Source organism: Phymastichus coffea, unplaced genomic scaffold (assembly GCF_024137745.1).
Source record: "Phymastichus coffea isolate CEN01 unplaced genomic scaffold, Cenicafe_Pcof_1.1 PCOF00043, whole genome shotgun sequence".
Lineage (NCBI taxonomy): Eukaryota > Metazoa > Arthropoda > Insecta > Hymenoptera > Eulophidae > Phymastichus > Phymastichus coffea.
The window spans coordinates 2,290,149-2,312,714 of NW_026706854.1; the positions used below are offsets into that span (position 1 = coordinate 2,290,149).

The 22,566-nt window shown below is 40.2% G+C and overlaps 4 protein-coding genes across 4 annotated transcripts; all 4 read left to right on the forward strand.

Annotated features, from left to right (window-relative positions):
• Positions 1 to 3,673: 3,673 nt before the first annotated feature.
• On the forward strand, positions 3,674 to 7,697 carry LOC131664386 (aminopeptidase N-like). The gene is made up of 12 exons (XM_058935440.1): positions 3,674 to 3,767; positions 3,873 to 4,390; positions 4,455 to 4,901; positions 4,999 to 5,182; positions 5,265 to 5,424; positions 5,573 to 5,654; positions 5,744 to 6,123; positions 6,214 to 6,491; positions 6,573 to 6,763; positions 6,841 to 7,152; positions 7,241 to 7,316; positions 7,408 to 7,697. The coding sequence occupies exons 2-12, from the start codon at positions 3,888 to 3,890 to the stop codon at positions 7,555 to 7,557; spliced, it is 2,763 nt and encodes a 920-aa protein (XP_058791423.1). The 5' UTR covers positions 3,674 to 3,767; positions 3,873 to 3,887; the 3' UTR covers positions 7,558 to 7,697.
• A 4,018-nt stretch (positions 7,698 to 11,715) lies between these two features.
• LOC131664387 (aminopeptidase N-like) lies at positions 11,716 to 15,720 on the forward strand. The gene is made up of 12 exons (XM_058935441.1): positions 11,716 to 11,809; positions 11,915 to 12,432; positions 12,497 to 12,943; positions 13,053 to 13,236; positions 13,317 to 13,476; positions 13,625 to 13,706; positions 13,796 to 14,175; positions 14,266 to 14,543; positions 14,625 to 14,815; positions 14,893 to 15,204; positions 15,293 to 15,368; positions 15,460 to 15,720. Exons 2-12 carry the CDS (start codon positions 11,930 to 11,932, stop codon positions 15,607 to 15,609), a joined length of 2,763 nt encoding a protein of 920 aa, XP_058791424.1. The 5' UTR covers positions 11,716 to 11,809; positions 11,915 to 11,929; the 3' UTR covers positions 15,610 to 15,720.
• A 1,761-nt stretch (positions 15,721 to 17,481) lies between these two features.
• Positions 17,482 to 18,644, forward strand: LOC131664293 (glutathione S-transferase 1-like). Its single transcript, XM_058935269.1, has 5 exons — positions 17,482 to 17,634; positions 17,818 to 17,876; positions 17,942 to 18,083; positions 18,162 to 18,326; positions 18,415 to 18,644. Exons 1-5 carry the CDS (start codon positions 17,494 to 17,496, stop codon positions 18,553 to 18,555), a joined length of 648 nt encoding a protein of 215 aa, XP_058791252.1. The 5' UTR covers positions 17,482 to 17,493; the 3' UTR covers positions 18,556 to 18,644.
• Positions 18,645 to 19,168: 524 nt separating this feature from the next.
• LOC131664292 (glutathione S-transferase 1-1-like) lies at positions 19,169 to 21,502 on the forward strand. The gene is made up of 5 exons (XM_058935268.1): positions 19,169 to 19,383; positions 19,488 to 19,546; positions 20,238 to 20,379; positions 20,467 to 20,634; positions 21,066 to 21,502. Exons 1-5 carry the CDS (start codon positions 19,249 to 19,251, stop codon positions 21,210 to 21,212), a joined length of 651 nt encoding a protein of 216 aa, XP_058791251.1. The 5' UTR covers positions 19,169 to 19,248; the 3' UTR covers positions 21,213 to 21,502.
• The last annotated feature ends 1,064 nt before the right edge of the window (positions 21,503 to 22,566 follow it).

Here is a 22,566-nt window from a genome sequence, read left to right on the forward strand (position 1 = left end):
CAAATGAATGATCACCCTCCCGTCCTCCGGCTGCTCGGCCTCCCTTCGCCCCCTTGTCCTCTCCCCCGGCAGCCGCGCAGCGCGCAAGCTCGCAAGCTCGCAGCCGCTCCCTCCCTCTCTCCGCCTCACGCTGGCGCTCGCCACGCTTCTATATAGCCCACTCTCTGACGCGCTCTCCCATCCCGCAGCCTTCCTTTCTGTCCCTTTCATCCCCGATTTCACGCCAATCGCGCGACTTGGTCGCGGAGAATCAATCGCCCGGCTCGACGCCGCTGCCGCCGCCGCCGCTTCTTCTTGCGGCTGGCCAGCGTATTTCGACAATGCGCGAGCATCGCCAGCGCGGCGCCTGCTGCACGCGCGCCCGAGAGGCCGGAGAGGGCTTTCGAGCGAGCGCCGGTTTGAAAGCCGGCGCCCGTTTATTTCCGTCATCGGCGATGAATGCCGAGTCGCAGATGGCTCAAAGATGAGCTCGCGCAAAGACGGACAAGACGACGCTCCGAGGGTCTCATCATCCTCTACTAATATTTACCATGAGCCGGCACAAAAGCCAGCGAGCCGCTGCCATGGGCGCTCAAAGAGTCTGCTGAATTCCCGGCCCCGCGCGCGGCCACGCCGCTCTCGAGGCCGCCCTATAGCTATACGCGCGAGCGCGCGTCTCGCGGATCGAGCCGCAGAACTGCGCGAACTGCGAGAAACAAGGGGAAGGCGGCACTCGGCGGCGGAAGCGCACCGGCATAACGCAATTACGCCACTTTCCCGCGTGACGAGCGGCCCCCTCGCGCCCCCCCCCCCCCGCCCCGACCCACCCCGCGAGGCCACCGAGTCGCGCGCTCGACTCCTCCTCGGCGACGGTAGTTTGCAAAGGGCCGCCAGCTAAACAAGCCCCGAGTGCGACGAGCGCGCTGGCGTTGACGTCGGCGCCGATATCCGCGCCCGACAGGCCGCGACGTCCTCGACGCAACAGTTGCCAAGCGCGGGCTAACCGAGTTTGCGCCAGCGATCCGCCAGATCCTCTGCGAACGCGGTTAATTCGGCTCCGGCTCATTTCCATTCAGTTTCACCTCCGCGGCTGCACGCGCGCACTTTCTATCTCCCTCTTTCCCTCGAGAGGCCGAGAGAAACGGGGAGAGAGAGAGAGAGAGAGAGAGCGCGCCAAATGAAACGATGAAAGAGCTGCACAAAAGCCGCAGTGCCCCCGCGCTTTCTCTCCGGCGTGCGCGCGCTCGAATGCCCTAAAAAAATCCCCGGCATAACCTAGATCAATGAAAGGCATTGAACACAACCGTGTAGCGGCAAAGCGTTCCGACATTTAAGTCTTCTTGATTAAAAACAAAACAGCCTCTTTTCCTACTTTCAGCCAAATATTTGCATATACATGGGCTGCGCCTAGGCCCTAATACGCGTCATTCGCCGAGCTCTCTCGATATATAGAATACGTGCAGGCGCATTGTTCGAAAGCTGCCCTGCGCACCCGCGCGGCTCTATCTCCGCGCGCGCGCGACCGCAAAAAACCGCAGCCGCGATCTATTTTCAAGGATATCTCGCTTTGCCTCCAGCTATGCGCGCCGCCTTTCCACCATTTTTCAGCAGCTCGCGCGAAGCTGCAAATTTTATCAGTCCCGTCTCCGCCCTGCAAGCGCCAATGCTGCGAGCGATCGCGCCTCTCGATATATCGCCGCAGCGCCGACGTCGCCCGACATCGTCCGCGCGCTGACGGAATAATTAGTCGCCCAACGGAAAAGCCCCGAGCAGCCTCGTTAAATTGAGCGGCTGCGGCTGTTGCTGCCGCCACCGCCGCCGCCGCCGCCGCTGCTGCTGCTGCTGCTGCTGCTGCTGCTGCTGCTGCTCGTTAGGCCTCACAAATAGGCAACGCTCATTATCCTTCGCACGTCCATTATTATTTTTCTATGCCTTGCCAGCTAGACAGTGAGCGCGACTAGGTCCACGCGTCTGAACAGACTCGTGATTGTCAATCGCATCACCATCGCGCGACTCGTCGGTCGCCATTGCATGGAGTTTGTAGCATCGCGAGCTGCAGTCTAGCAAACTTGAAAGGGACTCGCACGATGTGCGTTGCTCGCAACCTGAGAGGAATAAACCACGCTCGGCAGCGTTCAATTACATGCAAATCTTCGCCAAACCGAGCCCTAAAGTCATCCGCTTGCTGTTTGCAGTCGACCCAAAGTAGCCACGCTCGATCGCCTCGCCTTTCCAAAGGCTGCACTGTGTGCGCGTGTGGGTAATCTACACCGTCCAAATGTATAGTCGTTGTCTATTCAACTCAGCAGCCAACATCGTAACGATCAGTGGCATTGTTGGATTTGCGTCGATCGATTATCCGAACTGAAACGTCGATTATAGCCAATGGCTTTTCAAGAATATATACAATACCGAATGCTAATATCTTGCTAATATCCGTTGAAATTCACAGTTTTTCGCTCCCACGCACGCGCGCATCAAATGTTGCGAACGCGTGACTTGTTTATCTCGGCCTTTTAAATTTGGCAAGCAGGGATATTTATGATTACCTCTGCATGCACGTGACCAACATGCTCATTTTATTGACGAAAAATCAACCGTCGGAAAAGCCATTAATAAGCTCATGACAGCGAGTAAAACATCGCGTGATTTTTTATCAACTATGCGAAGATAAGAAAATAGGCCATCAATACTTACTATAATCAAGAATTCCGAATTGCAATCGTGCAGCTTGGTGTCAAACTTGCTGTTAGAAATTTGAAATTCATATCGAATGAAATTCAAATTGAATTGATTTCATTTTCGAAATAAAATGAACGCTTTGAAATGTCACTTGAAACGAGTGCGAGTTATTTTTCAAAATTACTTGTTGCACGTGAGAAGGATGAGCGATATCTGTAAATGACATCATCACACTACAAAACGGGGACACTTGACCGACTATTTAGCACACAAGATATAAGTATCGCGCGTTAATTTGGAACGGCTCACTGTTATCAAAAACGCAGGCATTTCCACGTATAATTGCTCCAGTTTCTTTTCCAGAGAAATTTTCAAATCAATCAATGAGAAATAGTAGATTGTGTTGTGCGTCAAGGGTGCAATCCCAGTTATTATTTCGGATATTATTTTTGGAGGGGTTGGATTACCGTGTGCGCAAAGCTAGAGACGCGAGACAAGTGCTGATCCAAAGAACCAACTTATTATTTTCTTTTTGGGATAAATTGGTAGCACTCGGCTGAACTATCTCCACTTCGTTAGTTTTACTTGCTACCCGGAGCTACGCAAGCAACCCTTACCGAAGAAACCAAACTCACTAATATGTAATTTTATAAATGTTAATTTTTAACTTGTTGAATGAATTTCTTTGAAGCACAGAAGTGATGGTAAAACATTGGCATTAGATTTTTTCGCGGCTTTTACCGAAGTTCACATGATTCACAGTGTCTTGAATTTTATTTTTAAGAGCACGGCTGAATAAATACAACATTTCATCATACTCTCCCACGAATATTACGTGATCATTCGATCATTCTAAAAACTCGTAACTCTTTTTACAACAAAACAATACTTGCCGCCATCTTTATCAAACTATATTGCGTTATTGAGTGGGTCGAGATAAGATTAAAACTGATTACATGCCTCATTAATATCACCTTTCCGGATATATTGGAGAGTCCACTGAATTTATTGTCTTGAGCTTACAAACACTCACTGTGTCATAGTGCTCTGAGTACTTTGCGAGCATATCTCTCAATAATTTCTGTATTCCTTTTCATTCTGCTCAGGTAAGTTCATAACTTTTAAGCACGATAGCTGCGAAATTTATATCTCGAGTCAATATGTATTTTTCAAAGATCAATAAACCTTTATAATCAATGGATTATTTACAGAAATTGTTAACAGCAATGTTATGTAAAATCATAAGCATCTTTTTCCTTATTCTACTTATACGTGCAGAAGCACGTCCTAAAGTTGACTCAAAGTCAGATAATGAAGAGGAAGGGAAGATCAGTTACAGGCTACCAAGTCATGTTGTGCCAAAAAATTACACAATTACTTTAAGAACGTATTTTGACGAAGATTCTGAAAAAAACTTTACATTTGAAGGAAACATAGAAATAACACTTGAAATTGAACAAGAATCGCTAGAAATTATTTTACATGGCCGGGAATTACATTTCGAGCCGAAAGACGTTGTTTTAAAAAGAAATGAAAAAACTATCCAAACAAGTATCATATTCGATAAGGAACGAGATTTTGTACGCATATATAATATTAACGCAGTTTCTTATTTACCTTTTGTAAAAGGCAATTACATCTTAAAAATAAATAAATTCAGGGGTATATTGAGCAATGAAATGCGCGGCTTTTACCGAAGTTCATATAAAAACGAGAAAGGCGATACAACGTAAGTAGTAGAAAATAGTTTGATTTTCAACTTAAACGATGATCTCGTGTTTATTACGTTTCAGGTGGCTGGCAACGACTCATTTTGAGCCAGTTGGAGCGCGCCGTGCTTTCCCATGCTTCGACGAACCTAATTTCAAAGCGACTTTTAATCTCACCATTATCCACCCTGTTAATTACAACGCCATTTCTAATATGCCGATCAGATCATCTTCAAATTTTTTTAATGATACGCTAGCCAAGACAACTTTTTACACGACTCCGCCAATGTCAACCTACTTATTAGCATTCGTTGTGTCTGATTTTAAATATCTCGAAAATAATAATTTTAAAGTACACGCTAAGTCAAGCGCTGTACAATATGGAAAACTAGCTCTGGAATCTGGTGAAAAAATTTTGAAAGAATTACAAACTTATACCGGTATCAAATTCAGTTTACCGAAAATGGACCAGATAGCTATACCAGATTTGGCCGCCGGCGCCATGGAGAATTGGGGCCTGGTGACCTACAGGTAATTACTCATTGCGTCCATCAATGATGATGAATATGTGTGTGTGTGTGTGTGTGTGTGTACGTAGTTGCGTCGATTTCTCATTAACGTTTTGCAGGGAGAAATCGCTGCTTTATAATGAGAAAACGTCAACAACGAGTCAAAAACAAAATATTGTGGAAACGATTGCTCATGAATTTGCCCACCAGTGGTTCGGCGATCTTGTGAGTCCTAAATGGTGGAAATTTCTGTGGCTCAATGAAGGATTCGCTAACTTCTTTCAAAGTCTCATCACTCAACAGGTCTTACTTATTTTTGTATACACTTATTTATATACAATATGCTTCAATTCGCGATTCCATAAAAATTGTATGCATTCTCAAGGTTGAACCAAAGTGGCAATCAACTTATCAATCAGTTGTGAAATCCATTCAGACCTTAGCATTCGACTTTGATAGCACCGCCAAAACACATCCAATCAATCAAGAGGTAGAAAAGCCAAGCGAAATTGGTGCAATATTTGACAGTATCTCTTATCAAAAAGGTAATTAAATCAATTATTAATTAAGCATTCTAAATCAATAAATTATCACTCTCATTTATCAAATACATTCGCGTACTTACACTTTTTTTTAACCGTTGAATGCATTTATTAAGCAAACCTTTTATATTTATACGGATATATTTTTCAGCTGGAGCTATCATACGCATGATGCAGCATTTTCTAGGAAATCGTGTTTTTAAACGAGGTTTACATATATATCTAACTGAAAAGTAAATATCGAACGATTTTACTCATTTCCTATAAATAATTATTAATAACAATGGCATATGTGTATTGTTTTTTCTAATCTAATTTTTAGTGGTTTCAAAACCGCCAATTCCAGCGATCTTTTCCGAGCTTTCGATGAAGCACTGCAAGAAATTGAATTGAATCTTGGATATAAAATTGAAACTATCATGGATGCGTGGGTGAATAGTAAAGGCTATCCTGTTGTAACAGTAACTCGAAATTACAATGACTCGAAAGAGGTGAAAATCGAACAAAAAAGGTTTTTCTCGTACAATGCCACGGAAGAAAATGAGGATATCACTTATTGGCATATCCCCATCAATTATGCAACAACAAAAAATCAAAGCTTCCATAATACATCTGCTGCAATTTGGTTGAACGAATCTTCGAAAACGTTACCGTTATCCGCTGAGCCTGACGAGTGGATCGTCTTGAATAAGCAGCAAACAGGTTCGTACTCATCAGAAGTAACATTGTAAAATAATTGTTGAGGTTAATGAAATTAAAGCGAAGATAAATGACGTGCATTGAATCTTTAAGGTTTTTATCGTGTAAATTATGATGAGAAAAATTGGCAATTAATCATCAACCATCTGGATTCTGATCAACGTAATGATATTCATGTGTTAAACCGAGCGCAGTTGATAAACGATGCTTTAGCCTTTGTAAAAAAAGACGACTTAACACTTGGAACACTGCTCAATTTAACTTTTCATTTAACTAACGAGACTGACTACATCGCCTGGTATCCGGGATTTAAAAGCTTTTCGTGGCTTAGAAAAAAGCTTGCTAATACGAATCATTATGTGTTCTTCAAGGTATTCGACTGAAATTATTAAACGATCATTATTTATATGTAATCATAGATCGATACCATCATAGCAATATTATCATTTTAGGAATACGTGTTAAATATTACGCAACGTTTTGTGCAATCGGTCGGGTTCGAAGAATCGAGTGAAGATGAGCACATTGACAAACTTAAGAGGGTCTTAGCTGTTCACTGGTCCTGTTTGTTAGGCAATATGACGTGCAGTAATTATGCCAAAACGAAGCTAGAAAAATGGATTGCTCAGACCGAATCGAACTTGTTAGCGCAAACTTTTTTCTGAGCATGTGCCCCATCTTAATTATGATTATTACAATATTTTTAAACGTATGTTTTAGAATTTCACCAGATTTGAAGCAGGTTACGGTGTGCGAAGGATTGCGCATTGCTAGCCTTGATTTGTGGCATAAAGTATTTAACAAGTGTGTGAATTCGTCAGATGACGATGAAAAATCTTATCTATCGTTGGCTTTAGGATGTTCAAACAACGGCGTGGCTCTGCAGTATTATTTGAATTATACTCTCGACCACAATACCAAATTAAACGATACTATTTCAATTGTACAAAAAGTCTGTGATAATAGTAATATAGGTGTCGATACGGTTCTAGATTTTATAATAAGTCGATATGAAAATCTGATTCTAAAATAGTATGTATGACATAATATTATGATCATCATGAGAAATATAATAGCCAAATTTACGATTACCTGCTAACATTGCATATTTACATTTTAGCAAAGATGAAAAACGTCTAAGTAATTTATTCCAAAACGTAGGTGAAAAAATTACTACGGAAACTCAATTAGCCAAAGTGAGTATACGTAAAAAATATTGAAATTCCAATGACCTTTTCAACCTTTATTTATATACTGATTATCTGATGTAATGCCTACATTTCGCAGCTCAAAGCAACAAAAGATGTTGATATTCCGGCGAACATCACAGCTAACGGACTAAAGGCTGCTGAAAAAAATATTATATGGTTAGAACAGAATAATGAAACTATCAATGATTGGAAAGAAACAGTCAAAAAGAAATCTGCTAATATGTGATGTTAATTTTAAGTGCACGCATGTATGTTTTATTTTGTCATTGTCATTTGTTTTTCTCAAATTTATCATTCTAGATTATCACCGCCATTTACATCGACCGACCATTCATTCAAGTATCATGAATGTTACAATAAACAGTCATGATTAAAATGTATTGTTTTGTATTAAAAATCTATTTTGATGATATACCTCTTTTGCACTATTCCGTGGTCCAAAGTCCTTTTAGAATATCTACCTATATATTTGTTATAGAATTTGACACGCGGCAAAATATTAATCTAGAAGATAGCAAGGATGTTTGAAAATAGCAAGGAAAAGTCAGGTAATTAAACACATCGATCGAATTATAAATTATCTTGTGATAAGAAAGGAAAAAATAACTATATTAATTTTGCGTTCGTGGGCGAGACATTTGAAGTAGAGCAGCATATCACATTTTGAATTTTTGAAATTCCTTGATCGACAGTGATACTCTGTATTGACAATAGCGTCAGTAAGCACACGTGGAAACGAAGCTAACGGACAAGTAACCTCTGTTATACAATTTTTCTTCTGAAATGTTCCTTGAATATATCAAATCTTTTGGAGCGGTAGGTATAAAGTTGATGATTTTTTTTCATTCAAGGTGTAATTAAGGAAGAAAAATTAAAAGAAAGGCGTTACGTGACCGTCACGTACATTTACACGTATACTTTACATGCTATTGTGGAGTTACCTAACATGCTGTTCAGATTATCGCCAGAATAAGGGTGCTCTTACATGCGAGCGGAAAGCGGACAGAGCGGCAACGGACATCCGATTTGAGCGGACAAAAAGAGAAAGTTTTGTCCGCTGCGTCCCTAGCAGGCGTCTTGCGTGGTGCATCCCTCTTCCCCCTCTCCTTTTATTTGTAACGTCCCTTTCTATTATTCTAAACATGCTATAATTATAATTTTCTTATATATATATATATGTTGTATATACATGTGTATATATAACATATATATATACGACATATAAATTAATATTGTCGAGAATTAGTACATTACGATACAAGTGCGGGAAAATAGATTCTTGTCTCGTGTGGCGTTTACGCCCGAGCGAAGCGAGGGTGGAAAGGTACAGGAGACGAGAAACTCTTTCCCGAACATGTTCCGTACCGTATTTTTTTATATGACGTATGGAAAGTGCGATTTTCAACGCACGTTTTTTGCCGAGCGTGCGAGAAAAACGCACTTTCCGCACGGAGTGTCGAAAAATTATAATTATAGCATGTTTAGAATAATAGAAAGGGACGCTACAAATAAGAGGAGGGGGAAGAGGGATGCACCACGCAAGACGCCGGGTAGGGACGCAGCGGACAAAACTTTCTCTTTTTGTCCGCTCGAATCGGCTGTCCGCTGCCGCTCTGTCTGCTTTCCGCTCCTAAGGGTGCTCTTACATGCGAGCGGACAAGCGGACACCCAAAACTCATAAAATTTTGTCCGCCGGTCGAAAATTTTTTGTCCGCTGGCGGACGGAAAACTGTCCGCCGGCGGACGAACAAAGGGTTCTCCGTTGAAGGCTCCAGTATATTGGTATCTCAATAATTATCAATTGTTTTTTTTTTCAATAATGCCATTTGAAGCCATTCTCACGGCGTGCGGAAAGTAGCCTTCCACACGCGTTTATCGAGTTCTTTTTAGTACTTTTAGCTCTGCGATTTGATAACTAATGATTTTAGCAGAAAAAGCTTCAGATAAAAGTTGTTCCTTATTATATTATCTACAAAAAAGTCAGTGAAGGCACTATTCTAAAATTATTATTTGACCAAAAAAATCACGAAAACCTGAAATGGTTTACAAAATTTCATGTTTTTTCTAAATTTGCAAGTAAACTAATGTATTTACAATAATGGCTACACTGACTTTTTTGTAGATAATATAATAAGGAACAACTTTTATCTGAAGCTTTTTCTGCTAAAATCATTAGTTATCAAATCGCAGAGCTAAAAGTACTAAAAAGAACTCGATAAACGCGTGTGGAAGGCTACTTTCCGCACGCCGTGAGAATGGCTTCAAATAGCATTATTGAAAAAAAAAACAATTGATAATTATTGAGATACCAATATACTGGAGCCTTCAACGGAGAACCCTTTGTTCGTCCGCCGGCGGACAGTTTTCCGTGCGCCAGCGGACAAAGTTCTGTCCGCTAGCGCACAAAATTTTGTCCGCCAGTGTCCGCTGGCGGACAGTTTTCCGTCCGCCAGCGGACAAAAAATTTTCGACCGGCGGACAAAATTTTATGAGTTTTGGGTGTCCGCTTGTCCGCTCGAACGTTTGTGCGCTCGTATGTAAGAGCACCCTAAGGCGCGCATTTAAGTGGAATCGCCCATATACCCAAGCGAACAACTATAGCACTGCCGGCCCCATTTTAGAACCGGCCCTGAAAGTGGACTTGCATGTGTGTGCGAGAATGTTCCCGTGGGTCGATCGGCAAGTTGCTCAGTTCATTCCATACCCACGTTATCCCATTAATAAGCTCATGACAGCGAGTAAAACATCTCGTGATTTTTTATCAACTATGCGAAGATAAGAAAATAGGCCATCAATATTTACTATAATTTGAAATTCATATCGAGTCAAATTCAAATTGAATTGATTTCATTTTCGAAATAAAATGAACGCTTTGAAATGTCACTTGAAACGAGTGCGAGTTATTTTTCGAAATTACTTGTTGCACGTGAGAAGGATGAGCGGTATCTGTAAACGACATCATCACACTACAAAACGGAGACACTTGACCGACTATTTAGCAAACAAGATGTAAGTATCACGCGTTAATTTGGAACGGCTCACTGTTATCAAAAACGCAGGCATTTCCACGAATAGTTGCTCCAGCTTCTTTTCCAGAGAAATTTTCAAATCAATCAATGAGAAATAGTAGATTGTGTTGTGCGTCAAGGGTGCAATCCCAGTTATTATTTCGGATATTATTTTTGGCGGGGTTGGACTACCGTGTGCCCAAAGCTAGAGACGCGAGACAAGTGCTGATCCAAAGAACCAACTTATTATTTTCTTTTTGGGATAAATTGGTAACACTCGGCTGAACTATCTCCACTTCGTTAGTTTGACTTGCTACCCGGAGCTACGCAAGCAACCCTTACCCAAGAAACCAAACTCACTAATATGTTATTTTATTGTCGGAGGTCCCGCTGATGAGGAGTCCTAATGGTGATGCGTCACTAATAGGATCTATCCAGGTTCCCATCCTAAATACACTTTCTACTTTCTAATCCATAAAGTTTTATTGCTGATCCTAATCCTCACTTTCTATTCCTAACTCCACTTTCTAATCCTGATTTATATTCCAAGGGCCTATAATTCATTTTTCGACACTCCGTGCGCAAAGTGCGTCTTTCCCGCACGCTCGGCAGAAAACGTGCGTTGAAAATCGCACTTTCCACACGTCGTATCAAAAAATACGGTACGGCACATGTTCGGGAAAGAGTTTCTCGTCTCGTGTCCCCTTCCACCCTCGCTTCGCTCGGGTGTAAACGCCACACGAGACCAGAATCTACTTTCCCGCACTTGTATCGTAATGTACTATTTCGAAAATGAAAGCATCACCTCTAATTGTAGAAAGTGCCTGCGTCACTTTCTCCTAATAGACGCCCTCAAACGGGTATATAAGGGCTGCGTTCCCTTAAGCGGGCAGTTCTGATTTTGTACCGAAGACTAGCAGTTCAGTCTTGTGAAATAAAACCTTTCACTTAAACTCGTCGATTTACTCTAACTCATCCGCTCCTCAATCCTACGGCCGCGTCACAAGATTCCGCGATACGACATATAAATGTTAATTTTTAACTTGTTGAATGAATTTCTTTGAAACACAGAAGTGATGGTAAAACATTGGCATTAGATTTTTTCGCGGCTTTTACCGAAGTTCATATGATTCATAGTGTCTTGAATTTTATTTTTAAGAGCACGGCTGAATAAATACATTTCATCATACTCTCCCACGAATATTACGTGATCATTCTAAAAACTCGTAACTCTTTTTACAGCAAAACAATACTTGCCGCCATCTTTATCAAACTATATTGCGTTATTGAGTGGGTCGAGATAAGATTAAAACTGATTACATGCCTCATTAATATCACCTTTCCGGATATATTGGAGAGTCCACTGAATTTATTGTCTTGAGCTTACAAACACTCACTGTGTCATAGTGCTCTGAGTACTTTGCGAGCATATCTCTCAATAATTTCTGTATTCCTTTTCATTCTGCTCAGGTAAGTTAATAACTTTTAAGCACGATAGCTGAGAAATTTATATCTCGAGTCAATATGTATTTTTCAAAGATCAATAAACCTTTATAATCAATGGATTATTTACAGAAATTGTTAACAGCAATGTTATGTAAAATCATAAGCATCTTTTTCCTTATTCTACTTATACGTGCAGAAGCACGTCCTAAAGTTGACTCAAAGTCAGATAATGAAGAGGAAGGGAAGATCAGTTACAGGCTACCAAGTCATGTTGTGCCAAAAAATTACACAATTACTTTAAGAACGTATTTTGACGAAGATTCTGAAAAAAACTTTACATTTGAAGGAAACATAGAAATAACACTTGAAATTGAACAAGAATCGCTAGAAATTATTTTACATAGCCGGGAATTACATTTCGAGCCGCATGACGTTGTTTTAAAAAGAAATGAAAAAACTATCCAAACAAGTATCGTATTCGATAAGGAACGAGATTTTCTACGCATATATAATATTAACACAGTTTCTTATTTACCTTTTGTAAAAGGCAATTACATCTTAAAAATACATAAATTCAGGGGTATATTGAGCAATGAAATGCGCGGCTTTTACCGAAGTTCATATAAAAATGAGAAAGGCGATACAACGTAAGTACTAGAAAATAGTTTGATTTTCAACTTAAACGATGATCTCGTGTTTATTACGTTTCAGGTGGCTGGCAACGACTTATTTTCAGCCAGTTGGAGCGCGCCGTGCTTTCCCATGCTTCGACGAACCTAATTTCAAAGCGACTTTTAATCTTACCATTATCCACCCTGTTAATTACAACGCCATTTCTAATATGCCGATCAGATCATCTTCAAATTTTTCTAATGATACGCTAGCCAAGACAACTTTTTACACGACTCCGCCAATGTCAACCTACTTATTAGCATTCGTTGTGTCTGATTTTAAATATCTTAAAAATAATAATTTTAAAGTACACGCTAAGTCAAGCGCTGTACAATATGGAAAACTAGCTCTGGAATCTGGTGAAAAAATTTTGAAAGAATTACAAACTTATACCGGTATCAAATTCAGTTTACCGAAAATGGACCAGATAGCTATACCAGACTCGGCCGCCAAAGCCATGGAGAATTGGGGCCTGGTGACCTACAGGTAATTGCTCATTGCGTCCATCAATGATGATGAATGTGTGTGTGTGTGTGTGTGTGTGTGTGTGTGTGTGTGTGCGTAGTTGCGTCGATTTCTCATTAACGTTTTGCAGGGATACATTGCTGCTTTATAATGAGGAAACGTCAACAACGAGTCAAAAAAAAATTATTGTGGAAACGATTGCTCATGAATTTGCCCACCAGTGGTTCGGCGACCTTGTGACTCCTAAATGGTGGAAATTTCTGTGGCTCAGTGAAGGATTCGCTAACTTCTTTCAAAGTCTCATCACTCAACAGGTCTTACTTATTTTTGTACACTTATTTATATACAATATGCTTCAATTGGCGATTCCATAAAAATTGTATGCATTCTCAAGGTTGAACCAAAGTGGCAATCAGTTTATCTATCAGTTGTGGAAACCATGCAGACTTTTGTATTCGACTTTGATAGCACCGCCAATACACATCCAATCAATCAAGAGGTAGAAAAGCCAAACGAAATTGGTGCAATATTTGACATTATCTCTTATGAAAAAGGTAATTAAGTCAATTATTAATTAAGCATTCTAAATCAATAAATTATCACTCTCATTTATCAAATACATTCGCGTACTTACACTTTTTTTTAACCGTTGAATGCATTTATTAAGCAAACCTTTTATATTTATACGGATATATTTTTCAGCTGGAGCTATCATACGCATGATGCAGCATTTTCTAGGAAATCATGTTTTTAAACGAGGTTTACATATATATCTAACTGAAAAGTAAATATCGAACGATTTTACTCATCTCCTATAAATAATTATTAATAACAATGGCATATATGTATTGTTTTTTCTAATCTAATTTTTAGTGGTTTCAAAACCGCCAATTCCAGCGATCTTTTCCGAGCTTTCGATAAAGCACTGCAAGAAACTAAATTGAATCTTGGATACAAACTTGAAACTATCATGGATGCGTGGGTGAATAGTAAAGGCTATCCTGTTGTAACAGTAACTCGAAATTATAATGACTCGAAAGAGGTGAAAATCGAACAAAAAAGGTTTTTCTCGTACAATGCCACGGTAGAAAATGAGGATATCACTTATTGGCATATCCCCATCAATTATGCAACAACAAAAAATCAAAGCTTCCATAATACATCTGCTGCAATTTGGCTGAACGAACCTTCGAAAACGTTACCGTTATCCGCTGAGCCTGACGAGTGGATCATCTTGAATAAGCAGCAAACAGGTTCGTACTCATAAGAAGTAACATTGTAAAATAATTGTTGAGGTTAACGAAATTAAAGCGAAGATAAATGACGTGCATTGAATCTTTAAGGTTTTTATCGTGTAAATTATGATGAGAAAAATTGGCAATTAATCATCGACCATCTGGATTCTGGTCAACGTAATGATATTCATGTGTTAAACCGAGCACAGTTGATAAACGATGCTTTAGCCTTTGCAAAAAAAGACGACTTAACACTTGGAACACTGCTCAATTTAACTTTTCATTTAACTAACGAGACTGACTACATCGCCTGGTATCCGGGATTTCAAAGCTTATCGTGGCTTAGAAAAAAGCTTGCTAATACGAATCATTATGTGTTCTTCAAGGTATTCGACTGAAATTATTAAACGATCATTATTTATATGTAATCATAAATCGATACCATCATAGCAATATTATCATTTTAGGAATACGTGTTAAATATTACGCAACGTTTTGTGCAATCGGTCGGGTTCGAAGAATCGAGTGAAGATGAGCACATTGACAAACTTAAGAGGGACTTAGCTGTTCAATGGTCCTGTTTGTTAGGCAATATGACGTGCAGTAATTATGCCAAAACGAAGCTAGAAAAATGGATTGCTCAGACCGAATCGAACTTGTTAGCGCAAACTTTTTCCTGAGCATGTGCCCCATCTTAATTATGATTATTACAATATTTTTAAACGTATGTTTTAGAATTTCATCAGATTTGAAGCAGATTACGATGTGTGAAGGATTGCGCACGGCTAGCCTTGATTTGTGGCAGAAAGTATTTAACAAGTGCGTGAATTCGTCTGATTACAATGAAAAATTTTATCTAGCGGCGGCTTTAGGATGTTCAAACAACAGCGTGGCTCTGCAGTATTATTTGAATTATACTCTCGACCACAATACCAAATTAATCAATACTTTTTTAGTCGCACAATTAATCTGTCATTATAGTAATATAGGTGTCGATACGGTTCTAGATTTTATAATAAGTCGATATGAAAATCTGATTCTAAAATAGTATGTATGACATAATATTATGATCATCATGAGAAATATAATAGCCAAATTTACGATTACCTGCTAACATTGCATATTTACATTTTAGCAAAGATGAAAACCGTCTAAGTAATTTATTCCGAAACGTAGGTGAAAAAATTACTACGGAAACTCAATTAGCCAAAGTAAGTATACGTAAAAAATATTGAAATTCCAATGACCTTTTCAACCTTTATTTATATACTGATTATCTGATGTAATGCCTACATTTCGCAGCTCAAAGCAACAAAAGATGTTGATATTCCGGCGAACATCACAGCTGACGGACTGCAGGCTGCTGAAAAAAATATTATATGGTTAGAACAGAATAATGAAACTATCAATGATTGGAAAGAAACAGTTAAAAAGAAATCTGCTAATATGTGATGTTAATTTTAAGTGCACGCATGTATGTTTTATTTTGTCATTGTCATTTGTTTTTCTCAAATTTATCATTCTAGATTATCACCGCCATTTACATCGACCGACCATTCATTCAAGTATCATGAATGTTACAATAAACAGTCATGATTAAAATGTATTGTTTTGTATTAAAAATCTATTTTGATGATATACCTCTTTTGCACTATTCCGTGGTCCAAAGTCCTTTTAGAATATCTACCTATATATTTGTTATAGAATTTGACACGCGACAAAATATTAATCTAGAAGATAGCAAGGCTGTTTGAAGATAGCAAGGAAAAGTCAGTTAATTAAACACATCGATCAAATTATAAATTATCTTGTGATAAGAAAGGAAAAAAAACTATATTAATTTTGCGTTCGTGGGCGAGACATTTGAAGTAGAGCAGCATATCACATTTTGAATTTTTGAAATTCCTTGATCGACAGTGATACTCTGTATTGACAATAGCGTCAGTAAGCACACGTGTAAACGAAGTTAACGGACAAGTAACCTCTGTTATACAATTTTTCTTCTGAAATGTTCCTTGAATATATCAAATCTTTTGGAGCGGTAGGTATAAAGTTGATGATTTTTTTTTATTCAAGGTGTAATTAAGGAAGAAAAATTAAAAGAAAGGCGTTACGTGACCGTCACGTACATTTACACGTATACTTTACATGCTATTGTGGAGTTACCTAACATGCTGTTCAGATTATCGCCAGAATAAGGCGCGCATTTAAGTGGAATCGCCCATATACCCAAGCGAACAACTATAGCACTGCCGGCCCCATTTGAGAACTGGCCCTGAAAGTGGACTTGTATGTGTGTGCGAGAATGTTCGCGTGGGTTGGTCGGCAAGTTGCTCAGTTCATTCCATACCCACGTTATCCCATTCACCGGCGTGCAGTGTTCTGAGCTTGTGCTTACCGAGGTCGATCTTGGCTGCATCGAAATTGTGATACTCTTATTTAATCTTCCACAAATGTAAGTTTTGAAAGTTATCAGCGAAATTATTCTCAATAATATTACTATTTTGCTCAACCAATCAATCATATAATGTATGCACGATATGCTTCTATCAATTTTATCACTGATGCGTATCCTCTGATCTGAGCTTCTTGAAAAACACGAAGAGTTAAAATAGCAAACGCTATAATATAGTTTGAAAGTGCAATAAATAGAGAGCACATCAGATCAAAAATTTGCATTTGATTTCATTTAGTGGATCAAGTTATCAATAACATAAGAAAATCCAGTTTATTTTTGTTTTTATTTATTCACAAGATCAAAAATAATATCAATTCTGCATTCAAACGACTGATTACTGTATTCTTCGGCAACACACCTTGGAACTAATGTTTTTTGCAATACTATATTTTTACATTACTCATGAGATTTATAGAATTTTCATCTTCCTTCAAATTATTTCGTTTTATTTAAAGTGCAAAGATATTCTAATTTCAGTAAAATTGAGCTTCTTCAATTGTTGTGCTAATTATCGCGGACGCACAAGGATAATAAATCATCGCGCAAAGCGTTACGCGTATTCAATAGATAAATGTAAGGAATTTAGATCGTGAGTAGCGATAGTTCGGTGTAGGATCGTAAAGCCTTGAGCTTATACTAATGACTGTAATAGCTATTGCTAAACAAATACAAGTTGTTGCAATACAGTACCTGCTGCAAGTCTCATAGTTACATTGACACAACAAAAAAAGAAAAAAAAAAGAACACAATTCTAGCTTTGAGTCACAACGGAATGATAAATAACTATGCGAAGAGATTGTGGCAAAATGAGCAATGGTAAGAACGGAAGGCACATCAAATTTTGTAATCCTGACTCTGTTCAGAAGTCAAGAGAGAAAATGCCAATCGATTTGTATTACGTCCCGGGGAGCTCGCCCTGCCGCGCTGTGCGACTTGTCGCTGCCGCTGTCGGCGTTGAATTGAATCTTAAATTAACCGATCTCATGGCCAAAGAGCATCTCAAACCCGAGTTTATCAAGGCAAGTAAACTCTTTCGATGTTATTCTTTTTTTTTTTATTTTCAGCAAGACCTGATTTATTATTACTAGCAATCATTATCGAAGCGTATTTTATATTAATTTCGAATAATAATAATAATATTAATAACAAGCTCGACTAAAATGAATTCCATTACTTTTATGAATTTGAATTGAATGTCACAGATGAATCCTCAACATACTCTGCCCACCTTGGATGATAACGGATTTTACTTGTGGGAAAGGTAATCTTAGAAATAGAGGACAGTGAGAGGAAAAAATTCTTATGATTTTTGTTTATTGTATATAGCCGTGCCATTTGCACGTACTTAATCGACAAGTACAGCCAGGATGATTCTCTCTACCCGAAAGATCCCAAGCAAAGAGCCATCATCAACCAACGCCTCTACTTTGACCTGGATTGTCTGTATAATTCATTTGCCGACTATCTCGTAAGCAATTCCACAGCTATCGAACAATTTAAGTAATTCAAATAGTAATTATTAATTAATATCCGACCGAAATTTCAGTATCCGCAAATGTTTGGGGGAGCGCCTGCCGATCCCGAAAAGCTGAAAAAATGTTACGAATCTCTTGATACTCTTGAGAAATTCTTAGAGGGTCGAAGTTACGTCGCTGCTGACCACATGACCGTTGCAGATCTCGCGCTCGTCACATCTGTCTCCAATTTTACGGTAAATACCATTTTACTATCACGTCCCATTGAAATGCTGCATGCACGCTAAGTTCATGTCCTGGCGTTTACTTCGATTGCTCTTACAGATTATCGATTTCGATTTGACTCCATACAAAAATACACTTGCATGGCTCGATAAAATAAAAGCCGAAGCTCCAAATTACGAGGGAACCAATGGAGAAGGGCTTAAGGCATTCGAAGCACTCAAGAAGCAGCTCATGAAATGAACAATTTTATTTACACAACTTTAACACACTCTTATTTTTTCGACAAGTATACGCTCAGATGTTTATAAACAATAATAATCTTCCATTACATTCAACCTTAATGTCTTGTCAACTCTTTCATGCAGTGTGTCGTATTATATTTATAGCTTGCAAAAGTTATTTCAAGAATGAACAAATCGCCTACTTAAGACCTAATAATAAATTGTCATTTTCTTTCTAATACGATGCTCCCAGATCAGGAAATAAAGTTTTGTAGAAAAAAAAAACAATTTGCTGCCAAAAGGTCGACTGGTAGTCACGTGATATTGATCCAACATCAAAAATGAAACGAATCGGAGACTTTGCATAACGAAAAATCTATTATAACCGTCAGACTTAATCAAGTTTTTTCTCGAAGCAGTATATTTTCAAATTTGTGATATGGACTCATTTGGAAGCCTAGGTCCAAGCAGATTGTAGCGTTAATATAGCTACGTTTTAATTCGGCTTATAGTCTCTGATAAGTGCGGTATAGTATGAGACTATCGTCCTAGGCTATACCTATGAGAGCTGGTAAGCAAAAGTTATAGAAAGACAAACAGGATCAATAGAATGCCAGTCTGGCAGCAAAATAGTCAGTAAACGGATGGTTTTCGCGAGCAACAATTGATTGTATTTTCGGCTCTGATTTTATTAATAATTCGTATTTGTGCGATGGAACTCTATTACGCACCCTATAGTCCACCGAGTCGCGCAGTCCGACTGATTGCAGAATATATCGGGTTATCGCCGAAACTGCATTACATTGACGTAATGAAAGGTGAGCATCTGCGACCCGAATATGAAGAGGTAAGAATATATTTTTTTTTTTTCTAAGTTGCACAATGCTGATTGACAATTCGATATAACGCAACGATACAAAGCTACACTCTCATCATTAAATACCTTTTTAGATAAATCCTGAAAAGAAAATACCATTTCTGGTTGACGGAGATCTAAGAATGGGAGAAAGGTTTTTGCAATTTTGACTGATAATAATAAAAAATGAATAGAGTACTGCTATAATCAGCACCTGGTATTACACGTAGAGGGGAAAATGTAGTTGAATAGCACCGCCAACAGATGGCAGCACCTGACCGTTTGACAGTTGTACACGAATTTATTGAACGCTTTTACTGGCCTCAAGAATGCGTATACATAATGAAATCTGGTCAAAGGATAGCGCGGGAGAAGTTTAGCTGGCGCGCATCGATCGTGGGGTCTAATATGAAAATGATGGAAAATATATATAAGTTTATGCATGAGAACATACGATGCGTGTATAATGTTTTCGAATACATTTCTCATTGAAATATGTCGTGCTATGCCTACATCGTTCGTTTTATCTGAAAGAGCAATGCCCGATGCTATGAACATGTTTTTCGTGTATACTAAATCGATCTTTTGCACTTGGATGTTAGAAGCGATGTATTGTTCGTCACTATCCAAAGCTTTCAAGAATATTAATGTTCCAAGAAGACTGTCCGCGATAGAAATGCACCTGTAATCAATTTATAGCGCACGCAGATTATCGTCACTATTGATAATAATTGAATGATCCTGAACACGAGCAGCAGTCGCTTATCGTTCACGATTATATTTGAGCCGTCGTCCGTAAATTTCTATTGCAAAATTTTTCATAATATCTTTCTAATCGATTGCAGCCGAGCAATAATGGTTTACTTGGTGGAAAAATATGGGAAAAATGCAAAGATCCTTCCAAACGATCCGACCGGGCGTGCTTTCGTTAATTTAGCGCTCCATTTTGATCTCGGAACACTGTACAAAGCTATTACTCAATATTACGTAAGAATTATCTCGCTAACCAACATTTTATACTCTATTCGCATTGAAAAATACACTTTTACAATTGAATATTGCATTCGACTTTAGTTTCCGGTAATACTGAAAATGGAGGAAACCCATTCTCCCGAGAAGTATGAAAAATTGAAGGAATGCTTCGATATTTTAGACAAAATGCTGGAAAGTCAAGACTACGTCGCAACTCGCTACCTGACAATAGCAGATCTCTCGCTGATAGTAACTGTGAGCACAGCCGAGGTTTGTAATTATAGTTGCTTATAGCTGTTCATTTCGATGCTTTTTCAAACGAGCATTATTCGACAACTTTGCCGTTCTATCACATGTCCAAATTTCACATGCTAATTTTATGATTGACGTTTGACCAATAGTCTTGCTACTTGTCAAACATCTTTGATAGATTCAATGGTATTGTATGAGAAATGTCTGTAGTCGTTAACACGTGCGTGCGACTACAATTATTATTTGTTTCTCGTGTCATTGGCAATCAACACACGGTAAACACATAGAGATGATTATAGATATTTTAGATCGTGTGCTTGCTACGTTAAGTGGAATGAGGATTATTTTGAAAGAGCACGTCTCGGAATGATCTAGCGGTATCTCGACAGTGCAAATGCGCACGAACAAGAAGGTGTTTGTAATTGTTGTCTCTCGTCTGTTGTAAAAAGGTGTTGGGTTTCGAGCTGGACAAGTATAAAAATGTATCGAAATGGTGTGAGAAAGTGAAAGTGGCAACACCAGGATACAGGAAGATCAATGCCGAAGGCGCTGAATTGATGAAGAGAAAATTTTATGAGTTCTCGGGAGGGAAATGATGGTGGCAACACGTATGTTACCCCCTTGGTTGCATACTTGGCAGGAGTAGCCAGCTACATTGCTCCGATCGACTCTCCAGCAAAAAGACTCGCGAAATCGCTCAGACCGCGTTACTTAACGAAGGATAATCCACGAAACGAACGATACGATGTATTTAAGCAGTACAATAAATGAACAGTCCTGAGTGTTGAAAGCTTCATTTCTTTGTAATCGAAGCACTCGTTACGTGTGCATGGAAAAAAACGATCGAGGCAGCTGTCATCGAAATTACTGGTCCAGCACTCTAACGAGACATCTAGTCGCTGGACTCGAGCCTTTTCGTTAAAAAGTAGAGAAGCCTTTGGAGATTGTATGAGCACTTTCTCTGTGTCCATCCTTCCTCCATTCTCTCTCTCTCTCTCTCTCTCTCTCTCTCTCTCTCTCTCTCTCTCTCTTCCTCCACTAGCAGTGACGACGGTAAGCTTCGAAATCTGGTCGGGCAAGCGGACAACCGCTCACTATGCGTGAGAAAGCATACGTTCACTTGAAAAAAGAAGGCAAAAGAGGAAGAGGTAAGAGCTGCCGCAGAGCCGAGTCATTTTTTTTTTCTTTTTTCTTTCTTTTTTTGCCGCGGCCCCGTGAAGTACCGACGCGACGATCGTGCACTAGTGGGCGCGCACTCGAGAGCACACGCTTTTAGCACTAATGCATTACTCTAGAGCAGCTAATCCAGTTTTGCCGATGCTTCCTTGGCCTCTGCTCGACTTCGCCGAGGGCACCGCGGCTGCGCACGCGACGGCGCTCGCGCGATCGACGTCGAGTCGGCCGAATCGCCGGCGAGCAGCTCGTCGGCGAGACGCCGCGAGGTGGTCGGGTTTTCGCAGCCGTGGACGTGGAAGGAGGCGCGGGCGTCGGGCGGGGACGCCGAGGCAGGATGACGAATGGGGGAAAGTACGCGGCGGGCCGAGGGGCTGGGCGAGCCGTGCACGCAGGTGAGTTACCTGGAAGCGAGCGCCGATGAATCGATTCCGCGAGTCGGGGCTGATTCCGCGTAAGGCGGGCGCGACGAGGCGCAGCGGGCTTCCCTCTTCCCTCCGCGCTCGATCGGGAAAAGCTGCCGCGCGGCCCGTGCACGCGCGCCCCGTCCGGCGAATCCATTGCGCACGGCGCGTCCGAGAATAGAGCGGCGCGCGGCTATTTCTGCGGGCGGCCGACGGGCCGCCGAGCACCTGGCCGCGGCGGCGCGTAATGGGGAATCCCGCCGCGTGGGGCTCGGCGGGCGCGGGCGCGCCCGGGCGCACGGGCCGAGTCGGGCGCCGACCACCCGGCCTCCGCGCCGTGCGGCGATCGGCTAATCGGAAGCGAAGCGAGTCG